Genomic DNA, 13,525 nt, shown 5'->3' with positions numbered 1-13,525 from the left:
CTGACCACAATCTATTGGTTATGAGCTGTAGGTTAAAACTGAAGAAACTGCAAAAAGGTGGAAATTTAAGGAGATGGGCCCTGGATAAACTGACTAAACCAGAGGTTGTACAGAGTTTCAGGGAGAGCATAAGGGAAATACAGTAGAAGAAGAATGGGTAGCTTTGAGGGATGAAGTAGTGAAGGCAGCAGAGGCTCAAGTAGGTAAAAGGACGAGGGCTAGTAGAAACCCTTGGGTAACAGAAGAAATATTGAATTTAATTGATGAAAGGAGAAAATATAAAAATGCAGTAAATGAAGCAGGCAAAAAGGAATACAAACGTCTCAGAAATGATATCGACAGGAAGTGCCAAATGACTAAGCAGGGATGGTTAGAGGACAAATGTAAGAGGCTTATCTCATTAGGGGGTAAAATAGATACTACCTACAGGAAAATTAAAGAGACCTTTTGGAGAAAGGAGAACCACTTGCATGAGTATCAAGAGCATTGATACAAACCCAGTTCTAAGCAAAGAAGGGAAAGCAGAAAGGTGGAAGGAGTATATAGAGGGTCTATACAAGGGCGATGTACTGGAGGACAATATTATGGAATAATATGAAGATGATGTGGGAGATATGACACTGCGTGAGGAATTTGACAGAGCACTGAAAGACCTGAGTCGAAACAAGGCCCCCGGAGTAGACAACATTCCATTAGAACTACTGACAGCCTTGGGAGAGCCAGTCCTGACAAAACTCTACCATCTGGTGAGCAAGATGTACGAGACAGGCGAAATACCCTCAGACTTCAAGAAGAATATAGTAATTCCAATCACAAGGAAAGCAGGTGTTGACAGATGTGAAAATTACTGAACTATCAGTTTAATGAGCCATAGCTCCAAAATACTAATGTGAATTAGTTACAGACGAATGGAAAACCTGGTAGAAGCTGACTTCGGGGAAGATCAGTTTGGATTCCGTAGAAATGTTGGAACATGTGAGGCAATACTACCTTACGACTTATCTTAGAAGAAAGATTAAGGAAAGGCAAACCTACGTTTCTAGCATTTGTAGACTTAGAGAAAGCTTTTGACAATGTTGATTGGAATACTCTCTTTCAAATTCTGAAGGTGGCAGGGGTAAAATACAGGGAGCGAAAGGCTATTTACAATTTGTACAGAAACCAGATGGCAGTTATAAGAGTCGAGGGGTATGAAAAGGAAGCAGTGGTTGTGAAGGGAGTGAGACAGGGTTGTAGTCTATCCCAGATGTTATTCAATCTGTATATTGAGCAAGCAATAAAGGAAATAAAAGAGAAGTTCGGAGTAGGTATTAAAATCCATGGAGAAGCAATAAAAACTTTGAGGTTCGCCGAAGACATTGTAATTCTGTCAGAGACAGCAAAGGGCTTGGAAGAGGAGTTGAACAGAATGGAAAGTGTCTTGAAAGGAGGGTATAAGATGAACATCAACAAAAGCAAAACGAGGACAATGGAATGTAGTCGAATTAAGTTGGGTGATGCTGAGGGAATTAGATTAGGAAACAAGACACTTAAAGTAGTGAAGGAGTTTTGCTATTTGGGGAACAAAATAACTGATGATTGTCGGAGTAGAGAAAATATAAAATGTAGACTGGCAATGGTAAGGAAAGCGTTTCTGAAGAAGAGAAATTTGTTAACATCGAGTATTGATTTAAGTCTCAGGAAGTCGTTTCTGAAAGTATTTGTATGGAGTGTCGCCATGTATGGAAGTGAAACATGGACAATAAAGAGTTTAGACAAGAAGAGAATAGAAGCTTTCGAAATGTGATGCTACAGAAGAATGCTGAAGATTAGATGGGTAGATCATATAACTAATGAGGAGGTATTGAATAAATTGGGGAGAAGAGGAGTTTGTGGCATAACTTGACTAGAAGAAGGGAGCAGTTGGTAGGAAATGTTCTGAGACATCGAGGGATCACCAATTTAGTATTGGGGGCATCGTGGAGGTTAAAAATCGTAGAGGGAGACCAAGAGATGAATAAACTAAGCAGATTCAGAAGGATGTAGGCTGCTGTAGATACTGGGAGATGAAGAAGCTTGCACAGGATAGAGTAGCATGGAGAGCTACATCAAACCAGTCTCTGGACTGAAGACCACAACAACAACAACAACAACAACAACAACAACAACAACAACAACAATTACTTTCTCGTCTGTCTCCTTCTCTCTTAGCATATAAAAATGCTCGAATATGTTCACATGTTTTGAGAAAATTTTAAAGGTGCTGAGGAAGATAAAATGAGACATCTACTTTTGAGTAAGAGTTTTTTAATAATCAGGAGTGTATCCCCGTTTTCTTGTTCCCACAGGAGCATTTTTCCTTTGGTTCCCTTCTTTTCGCTTCTACAACAGGGCATGCCACCTATATGAAAAGATCTTAATGGGTCAGTAATATTTTGACGATTTTCGTTTGTGAAACTATATTATGATCTCACACCTCAGACCGGATTTTATGTGCACAAAAATATTGCATGTGCATCAGTACAGCAAAAATGTAAGCTTCCAAAAGCCCTTCTGATGATGAGGGAGACATTTTACAACATTTTTCCCTGTGCTACGTCACTTCATGAACTACGTGTTTGCCTCATAGCGGACTTAACGTGCGTATCTTACGTGTACCAATAAGTTAAAGGTTGGACCTCTGTATCTCGGAATTATGTATTCCGCATTTTCTCGGGAATCGCCAGTGAACTCAAAAAAAAAAAAAAAAAAAAAATGGTTCAAATGGCTCTGAGCACAATGGGACTTAACGTCTTAGGTCATCAGTCCCCTAGAACTTAGAACTACTTAAACATAACTAACCGAAGGACATCACACAACACCCAGCCATCACGAGGCAGAGAAAATCCCTGACCCCGCCGGGAATCGAACCCTGGTACCCGGGCGTGGGAAGCGAGAACGCTACCGCACGACCACGAGATGCGGGCAGTGGTGCATGCATAAGACCTCTTAAGGAGCAATGTAGACCACATCAAATGCAAAAAGAACCAGTCGATTTGCTCCAGTTGTCTAAGCTGTAGGAAGTGTGTAATATTCATAATTTGACTTTGTACTGTAGGATGTTACAGTAAGACGATCCTGATGGTGGGAATACAAATGGTCGCTGATACAAGGACTATCCAAAGCAATTGAGCCTAAGTTTATGCCACCAACAGAGCCCGGGGTATGAGTCCTCGGAAAAATGGCGTTTCCATGCACGGCGTTTTGGAACATATTGGTAGCTCGTACCGTCACGTGTGCACCAATAAAAAGAGTGTACACGTCATTCGGTGAACAATCAAGTTCTAACATGGAGACTATATGCCTATCGGACTTTTTGCAAAAACAGACATAATGTCTGATGGGATAACCGCAATCAGTGGTTTTAGAGTGTTGGTTATAATCCGTTTTGATTGCAAAATGTTTATTCACATGACCGGTTTCGGTTCCTCTAGAACCACTCTTAGATCTGCAAGATGGATTAAAAGTAACATTGTAAAAGCGGACTTTTGTAACATTTTAGATTTATGGGACGCGGGGTTCAGGACTGAAATATCAATCTTTCAGAGTGTTTCGATACAACTGTCAAAAATTCTCGAGAAAGACGACTTCAAAGTTTTCGGACCTGCTTCAATGAGCTAAAATAATCTAGTGTCTTTGATGAGCAGAGTGCCTCTTTGATAGAGTGCTCTCTTGTAATGTGGGTAGACTGCGTTTCATACCAGGCGGACTTAAATTTTTAAACAGAGGTACATGTACTACGAACATTTCCGTGAATCGTAAAGTACATGAAAAAATGTTGGTAGCGCTCCAGGCTGGTAATCGCTGGACGTGTTTCGTTTAAATACAACATTCATCAAATATATGCTAATTAACAAATATCTGTCATTAGTTTGGAAATGCATGTTTATTATTTCTAAATACGTATCGCACACAAAACTCCAGTTTTCATTGCAAACGAAAGTTCTTAACGATTTTTATAAATCAAGATCATTTAAATAAAAAACATTATAACTTAATTTTTTCATGTGTAAGTAGTTTATGCTTCAAATAAATACTCGTAGAACTCGTACAAAAATTTGAAACTGGAACTGGAAATCGAGCCCAGCCTACGTGGCAAACAACAAAACCACATTTTCTTTAAACAAATATTTTTATTCATTTACTTTGAATGAAACTTTTAAACAAGATGTACAAATGGTGAGAAATTTTCTCTTTCACATTTTCTCTATAATGGGGGCGAGTTAAATAAAATGGAAAGAAGACGAAGACGAAGATCTCTTCACTTACTGCAAAAAGGCAATATCAATGTAATTTTTCTAAGAAGTTTCACCAAAATGTTCATCTATTTTAATTCGACAAGTATTTAACGTTACAAAAGTAAGCACTCTTGCGTTTCCATGCTAATACATACATATTATAAAAATGGATATGTGTGTGTATGTGTATGTGTGTGTGTATGTGTATGTGTGTGTGTGTATGTGCATGTATGAACGTTCCACATCTCCACTTGAACCACGAGACCAATTCAGCAAAACTTGGTACCTTAATGTTAGGTAACAATCGCTTGGGGGGGGGGGGGGGAGGAGGAGGTGGGGGAGGAGGAGAGGGGGGGGGGGAAGAACCACCTATCTATGAAAGGGGTGGCGTGGAAAAGAAGTGTACCCCATGACGCGTGAATTTCCAGACTTTATTCGCTCAGTATTTGAGAATGAGAGCACTTAGCGACTTGCAAATAAACTTTACACCTAATTTCAAATCTTTACGAAATTTCTTCTCCATGACGATCCCAACAAAAAGATGAAAGGAAAAAAGCTTATCGCGTAGTACTTTTCCGCTGTTCATGACTCTGAGGCATGACGTTATAATTTATTACTTCCTTACTACTAACTAAATTCGCGATACATTTTTGAGACGGTATTCACATATAGCATTGAATGCAACTGCATAATTATATCAGTGTACGAGAAGTAGTTCAGGAGATATGACGTCATAAAGAGATACGTGAAGAACTGCCGCATTACGCATGACGTTTAAATTTATCCGTTCTTTGCTACTAACTCTATTTGAAATAAATTTCAAACAATGTATCCGCTTATCTCGCTGAATGTATCTACAGAATTACATCATCTTCAGTCCCAAGTACCTATTAAAAGTGGAAGAAGGCTATTATTGTTTTGACTCCTTTGTGTTAATGGTAGTTAGTCATGAACGACGCTCAAAACATTTTCTGAAGCCAGTGTGAACGTTTTGTAGATAGTGCCATATTTTATATCTCAGGACTTAAGCAGGACAATTAGACAAAGAAATTTGTAAGTTCAGGGTTGCTTCATGTAAAGAAAAGCAATCATTTGCTTTATTCATGTACCTCATATTTGCTGTAGGTTTCAAAATAGGTCAAGATACACATTTGATACAAACCTTTCAACAATTAAAAATACTTGTGCAATATTACTATAGCCGAATTTTTCAAAGCATTGTTGCTTTTCCTGAATTTACCACATGGATCAGTGTTTAAGTTAGCATTGCTTGTCCTAATTTAATTTTATTTCTTGTGGAATGTGTAAATTAATTTACGTTGGTATTGAAGCAAAGGAACATTTTGCACTGCTCACACTGTACAAAGCTGAGGCCCCTACAGCATTCAGCATGATGATCACCTCATCATATGAGCATGACTGCCAAAGCTGGTAATCAAGCTAAAAAATATACGAGGGTTGCACTGCTTTTTTTTCTCATCCGAAAACAATGCTACGAATCCGAAACTTTACGTATATATTATTTCAGGTGTCCTGAGTGAGCGCGACAAGTTTCCTTCACTTCAGACAGATAGCATAGCTGCAGGATAGTTTCAACATGGCGTATGTAGGTGATGCACGTTACAAGCAACGTGCCGCCATTGAATCTCTCACTGCAGAGAAAGAAACTGTGGGGAATATTCACAAACGCATGTGCAAAGTCTATGGAGCATCTGATTACAAAATTACAGTTAGTCGCTGGGAACGGAGGTTGAGGCCATCAGAAGGTGGTTAGACCGAGCTCCACGATTTGCAGCGGTCGGGGAGACCATCCACGGCTGTCACACGTGACCTAGCACCCTCGGACTTCCACTTGTTTGGGCCATTGGAGGATGCCATCCGTGGAAGACATTTTGAGGACTATGAGAAGGTGATTCACACAGTGAAGCACTGGCTCCTCCTACAGGATTACGTGGAAAAATAGGATGTGTAGATAAAACACCATTGAACTTAATCCTCATTAAGTTCAATAAAGAATTGCTGAAGAAAAAAAAGTGCGGTGCATTACTTTCTGGGCAACCCTCGTAGGACTCAACTTCACAGTTAGTTTGGTTTGACCTTCAATTTTGAAGATTTTGCTCCACTTTGGTGTTTGAGTGTCTTCTGACTGCCGGAGATTTTCTCACTGTCCCTAACAGTGTGCTCAGCTGATTCATTACTGACAGTAAGTGTATTTATAAGTGTATTTCGCTTTGCTTCCTTGGATGTTGTTTTCATTTTCATTCAGAACTGTTGAAGTTTCAGTCGACTGTCGTTGCAATGTAGCATGATGAGTTATTGAATTTCTTGTGGCGATGGATTCAGGTGGTCTGTTACATGTGGTTGATGTGAATGTTATACCACAGCTTGCACTTGATTTATTGCTTCCATCTCCAGTACGGTCAGTAAATTCATTACTATATCAGACTTCTACTTTCTTGGGGACTGTAATGGTTTTCCACCACCTTCTCCTTCTTCTGAGTTCGCTTTCCCAGTGGTCGCGTTTTCTTCTTCTGAGGATCGTTTGTAGTGAGATGATACTACATTCCAGTTTCTGGGCCTCTAACTTTTCGACAAATTCCCGCGTCAACCACTGTTATACTGTTTTCTTATTTAGTAGTTACGGGTTGGAACTGAGTGTTTTTTCCACTTACGACACTACCAGTCTATTCATCTAGTGATGCTTTTCTTGTTTCTTTACTCAAAGGAGGGAAGTCGTCAAATAAGACACTCAATTTTGGTGGCTCCTCTATTATCCTGTACATTAACGGCAGGTCTCATATCTTGTAGTTGTTGTCTGGTACGCTGTTTTAGTATATTGTTCAAAACGAAGACCCACTGCGGACAATTTTCGCGAAGCTACGTTGGCTCGTTACACAAACGACATATAGGATTCTGTTCTGAGGTGATAACATGTGCCATGCAACCAGATCTGGGATTGAAATTCTAATAAACAACTGCACTGATCTGATTCCATTGTAACACTGACTCTTGTACGTGCTGGACCAGCTTTCAAATTGAATGTTTTAAAACTGGCCATATTTTGAAAGAACCTGTACTAAATCATTATTTCTGAGTTCTGTGTGCCATACAAATGTCAACCAGACGCAAACAGACACAAAATCACCAACATTGGCGATCTTTTACAGAAGCTCGAAATTTATCGCGGACTTCAATGCGAGATGCCTATAACAGTTTCCACAACGAAACTTTGTTTCGAAACCTGGTAGAAAATCCAAAGAGATTCTGGGCGTATGTGAAGTATGTTAGCGGCAAGAAACAATCAATGCCTTCTCTGCACGATAGCAATGGAGATACTATCGAAGACAGTGCTGCCAAAGCAGAGTTACTAAACACAGCCTTCCGAAATGCCTTCACAAAAGACGAAGTAAATATTCCAGAATTCGAATTGAGAACAGCTGCCAACATGAGTGACGTAGAAGTAAATGTCCTCGGAGAAGTGAAGCAACATAAATCACTTAATAAAAGCAAGTCTTCTGGTCCAGACTGTATAGCAATTAGGTTCTTTTAGGAGTAAGATGATGTATTAGCTCCATACTTAACAATCATATACAACTGTTCGCTCGACGAAAGATACGTACCCAAAGACTGGAGTATTGCACAGGTCACACCAATATTCAAGAAAGGTAGTAGGAATAATCCACTAAATTACAGGCCCATATCGTTTACGTCGATATGCAGCAGAATTTTAAAACATATTTTGTGTTCGAACACTATGAATTACCTCGAAGAAAACTGTGTATCGACACACAGTCAGCGTGGGTTTAGAAAATATCGTTCTTGTGAAACACAACTATCTCTTAATCCACATGGAGTGTTAAGTGCTATTGACAAGGGATTTCGGATCGATTCCGTATTTCTGGATTTCCGGAAGGCTTTTGACTGAATGTGACTGAATTTGTAATTTCCTGTCAGAGAGGTCACAGTTTGTAGTAACTGACGGAAAGTCATCGAGTAAAACAGAAGTGATTTCTGGCGTTCCCCAAGGTAGTGTTAGAGGCCCTTTGCTGTTCCTTATCTATATAAACGGATTTGGAGACAATCTGAGCAGCCGTCTTCGGTTGTTTGCAGATGACGCTGTCGTTTATCGACTAATCGAGTCGTCAGAAGACCAAAACAAACTACAAAACGATTTAGAAGAAATATCGGAATGGTGCGAAAAGTGGCAGTTGACCCTAAGTAACGAAAAGTGTGAGGCCATCCACATGAGTGCTAAAAGGAACTCGTTAAACTTCGCTTACACGAGAAATCAGTCTAATCTAAATTCAATAAATACCTAGGTATTACAATAACGAACAACTTAAATTGGAAGGAACACATAGAAAATATTGTGGGGAAGGCTAACCAAAGACTGCGCTTTATTGGCAGGACACTTAGAAAATGTAACAGACCTACTAAGGAGACTGCCTACCCTACGCTTGTCCGTCCTCTTTTAAGATACTGCTGCGCGGTGTGGTATCCTTATCAGATAGGCCTGACGAAGTACATCGAATAAGTTCAAAGAAGGGCAGCACGTTTTGTATTATCGCGAAATAATGGAGAGGGTGTCACAGAAATGATACAGGATTTGGGCTGGACATCATTTACAGAAAGGCGTTTTTCGTTGCGACGGAATCTTCTCACGAAATTCCAATCACCAACTTTCTCCTACGAATGCAAAAATATTGCGTTGACGCCGACGTACAAATGGAGGAGCGATCACCAAAATAAAATAAGGGGAATCAGAGCTCGTACGGAAAGATACAGGTGTTCATTCTTTCCGCGCGCTATACGAGATTGGAATAATAGAGAATTGGGAAAGTGGTTCTATGAACCCTCTGTCAGGCACTTAAATGTGATTTGCAGAGCATCCGTGTAGATGTAGAAGCTCCACACACGTTATGTCACTAAAGTCTTCTTCGAAAATATGTTCCATTACGAAAAATGCCAAGTCGAATCTGCAGTAACTATTAAAAATTATTTGGAGACGTCATAAAATATGCCATATTATCTGCTAAAATGTAACGACTCTTGGATATACACACATCAAAAAAAGTTTTGCATCACCTCGTTTCCGAGAGTTCCGGAACCTGTACAGAACATTGGAAAAGAGATCAACATAAACAGCATATCCGACCCTTTTATTGCTCATGAAAACGACACATTGCATGTTGTACCAACTTACAGCGAGACCTTCAGAGGTTGTGCTCCAGATTGCTGTACATAGCGGTACCCATAGTACCCAGTTGCACGTCCTCTGGCACTGATGCAAGCCTGTATTCGTCGTGGCACACTATCCACAACTTCATCAAGGCACTGTTGGTCCAGATTGTCTCGCTCCTCAACGGCAATTCGGCGTAGATCCTTCAGAGTGGTTGATGGGTCACGTCGTCCATAAACAGCCCTTTTCCATCGATCCCAGTCATGTTCGATAGCGTTCATGTCTGGCCACTCTAGTCGAGTGATGTCGTTATCCTGAAGGAAGGCATTCACAAAATGTGCAAATTGTCGTCCATGAAGACGAATGAGTCGGCAGTATGCTGCCAATAAGGTTGCACAATCGGTCGGAGGATGGTATTCACATATCGTAATGCCTTTACGGCTTGACCACCAGCGGCGTACGTCAGCCCCACATAATGCCACCCCACAACGTCATGGAACCTCCAGCTTGTTGCACTCGCTGGACAGTGCGTCTAAGGCGTTCAGCCTGACCAGATTGCCTCCAAACACGTCCCCAACGATTGTCTCGTTGAAGGCATATGCGGCACTCATAGTTGAAGAGAACATGATGCCAATCCTGAGCGGTCCATTGAGCGTGTTGTTCCCATGTACAGCGCTGCATGGTGTCATGGTTGCAAAGACGGACCTGGCTAAGGACGTCGGGAATTAAGTTGCGCATCATGCAGCCTATTGCGCACAGTGTGAGTCGTAACACGATTTCCTGTGGCTGCACGAAAAGCATTATTCAACATGGTGGCGTTGGTGTCAGGGTGCCTCCGAGCCATAATCCGTAGGTGGTGGTCATCCACTGCAGTAGTAGCTCTTGGGCTGCCTGAGCGAGGCATGTCATTTACAGTTCCTGTCTATCTGTACCTCCTCCATGTCCGAACAACATTGCTTTGATTCACTCCGAGACGCCCGGACACTTACCTTGTCGAGAGCCCCTCCTGGCAGAAAGTAACAATGCGGACGCAATCGAACCGCGGTTTTGACCGTCTAGGCATGGTTGAACTACAGACAACACAAGCAGTGTACCTCCTTCCTGGCGGAATGACTGGAACTGATCGGCTGTCAGATCTCCTCCGTCTGCTCATGCATGGTTGTTCACATCACTGGGCGGATTTAGTGACATTTCTGAACAGTCAAAGGGACTGTGTCTGTGATACAATATTCACATTCAACGTCTATCTTCAGGAGTTCTGGGAACCGGAGTGATGCAAAACTTTTTTGGTTTGTGTACTTGGTATAGCCTGTCTTTTCTGCCTGATCCTGTATCTAATAATCAGTTTCAGCAGCTCTATTCGCCACACGCTTATGCATAACGTTGAACACAGACAGTCAGATTATCAAGCTATCTTAGTATGTTATCGATAAAATCGACAATGTAGATTCGTCATGCAAATCACATATACACTGAATTATTCAGTACCACAGCATTTCAAAAGCCTCTGCTCTTTCCGTGTCTGAAGTACTTATGGTCCACGTTTCACTCGTATACAAGTCTACACTCTATACAGATACCTTTAGAAAAGACTTCCTAATCCCTAGATTTATGTTCGACGTTTTTCGGATACGATTTTTGTGCCACAGGCATTTTATATTTTTCTGCCAATGTCAGTAATATTGCTGCCCAAGGAACAAAATTCATCGACTGCTCTCAGTGTATCATTGTCTGATCGAATTCCCTCGCTATCGTCTGATTTAATTGGACTGTTTACAGTTATCTTTGTTTTCATTTTGTTGATTTCTGTCTTGTAAATTCTTTTGAAGACACTTCGTTCTCAACCACTAGGAAGTTTAGGTGGGAAGTTCGAGCAGCTAGTGGGTCGGTACTGAATCGAACTGAGGAAAAAAGAACTGCGTGCTACACCATTTTGGCTAAAAGAAGGCGTCTGTTGATAGTGCACATAAGAGGAATTAAATCATAAAGTGATCGTCAGCTTTGTGACAGAGGGAAGTGTGGGTGTTAAAAATTATTGAGAGAGAGAGAGAGAGAGAGAGAGAGAGAGAGAGAGAGAGAGAGAGTGAGAGAGAGAGAGAGAGAAAGAGAAAGAAAGAGAGAGCGGAAGGACTGAATGGAGTAAGCAGATTCAAATGCTTGTAGATTGAAGCGGCTTCCACAGGACGGACTAGCATGGGGAGCTGTACGAAACCAGTCTTCAGATTGAGGACCACAACAACATTTCTACAAAATATTCTCCAACGCCAAAAGAGACTTTTCCTCTATGTGTTTGTAAATAGTCGTTTAAGGTGTTAACATTAAAAAATTCCATTAAAGGCATTGAGATTCACACAGATGAATTATAAAAAAGTGTAAACGACATGTATTGTCTTACAATAGCAATAATAATAAGAGAAATATTTTTTATGTCTACAGTTCCAGCTCGTCCTGCAATACCCTGTTTACGGCGCTCCCTTCGTGTTGTTTTGGAGCCGATATGGTTCGAGGGTGTGACATTCTGTTCAGCAGTGACTTTTGCTGCTATCATCCTCTCAGTTTTCGTCACAAGCCTCTCCATCGACCATTTGTCCCGACCACTCAACACACATTTGCTTCCATGTTGTGACTGACTGGAGTATGTTTCTCCGCTCCACTGGTATGCGAAATAAATCTCCAATATGGTGCCTCTTGAAATAAGGAACACTTTGTCTACCTTGGATACGGAAGCATTCACCATACGAGCGCCAACAATGTGCCCACGTTAGAGTGGAGATTTTCTCGTAGGACCATTTCACTAGTGTACCGTTAACATCAGGAATCCGGTAAAACGTCACATCTCTGGCATCGTTGCTGCCGGAAAAGGACCCCATAAGAACGGGGCAGACGACGACTGAAGAGAATCTTTCAGCGTGACAGAAGTGCAACCCTTCCGCAAATTGCTGCAGATTTTAATGCTCGACCACCAAGAAGTGTCAGCGTGCGAACGATTCAACGAAACGGGCTTTCGGAACCGTAGGCTCACTTGTGTACCCCTTGCACGGCACAAACCTTCACGCCTCGCATGGGGCCGTCGGTCTCGACATTGGACTGTTGATAACTGGAAACATGTTGCCTGGTCGGACAAGTCTCGTTTCGCATTGTATCGAGCGGATGGACGTGTACGGGCATGGAGACAACCTCATGAATCCGTGGATCCTGCATATCAGCAGGGGACTGTTCAAGCTGATGAAGGCTCTGTAATGGTATGGGCAGTGTGCAGTTGGAGTGATATGGGACCCCTTATACATCTAGATACCACTCTGACAGGTGAAACGTACGTAAGCATCATCTCTGTACACCTGCACACATACATGTACATTGCCACTGGGCAATTTCAGCAGGAAAATGTGACAACCTAAATGTCCAGAATTGCTGTAAGTGGCTCCTGGAACACTCTTCTGAGTTTTTAACATACCAATCTTCCCCGACATGAAATTATTGAGTATATCTGGGATGTCATGCAACGTCCTGTTCAGAAGAGATCTCCACCTCCTCGTATTCTTACGAATTTATGCATGACCCTGCAGGATTCATGGTGTCAGTTCCCTCCATCACTACTTCAGACATGAGTCGAGTCCATGCCACGTCGTGTTGCGGCAGTTCTACATAATCACAGGGCTCCTACACAATATTAAGCAGGCGTATAAGTTTCTTTGGCTCTTCAGTGTAGGTGCACAATGAAACAATATATGCAATCAATAGCATATGGAGTAAAGTCTCGAAAATACTTACGAACAGGACTGCACCCAACAGCAGAGTAACTGTAAAGAATCGGACAGAAAATGTCATGGTAGCGCCCTAACGTCTCGTCGTCACCAAACAATAGTAAATCCGGGGAGGTGCATCCTTTATTTGTAGGATATCTGTCCGGGCAGGCACAGGTCGTTCCCACTGATTATCTGTCAGCGCTGTTCGGAGAGCTTCCGTTGCGCCAGTCTTTACAAAATTGCCAGCCAAATCGCTGTCGCATGACTAAAACTGCTTCGTTTAGCTACTTTTGTGTCACGTACGCTGGGAAACACGATACGGAAATAGCCCTATTCGCAATGCT

At 41.6% G+C, this 13,525-nt stretch overlaps 1 protein-coding gene across 1 annotated transcript in view; it reads right to left on the bottom strand.

Moving 5' to 3' along the window:
- The window catches only part of LOC126284598 (uncharacterized), a 64,640-nt gene extending 51,330 nt beyond the window's left edge, over window positions 1–13,310 (bottom strand). The window contains exon 1 of the mRNA XM_049983643.1: window positions 13,207–13,310. Within this exon, the coding sequence (XP_049839600.1) occupies window positions 13,207–13,263 (57 nt within the window). The 5' untranslated portion in view covers window positions 13,264–13,310. The remainder of the gene's footprint in view (window positions 1–13,206) is intronic.
- Between the last annotated feature and the right edge of the window lie 215 nt (window positions 13,311–13,525).

This window comes from Schistocerca gregaria, chromosome 8, assembly GCF_023897955.1.
Source record: "Schistocerca gregaria isolate iqSchGreg1 chromosome 8, iqSchGreg1.2, whole genome shotgun sequence".
In the NCBI taxonomy this organism is placed as follows: domain Eukaryota; kingdom Metazoa; phylum Arthropoda; class Insecta; order Orthoptera; family Acrididae; genus Schistocerca; species Schistocerca gregaria.
Note: the sequence above shows the minus strand (reverse complement) of the source record. Positions and strands in the feature narration are given on the sequence as shown.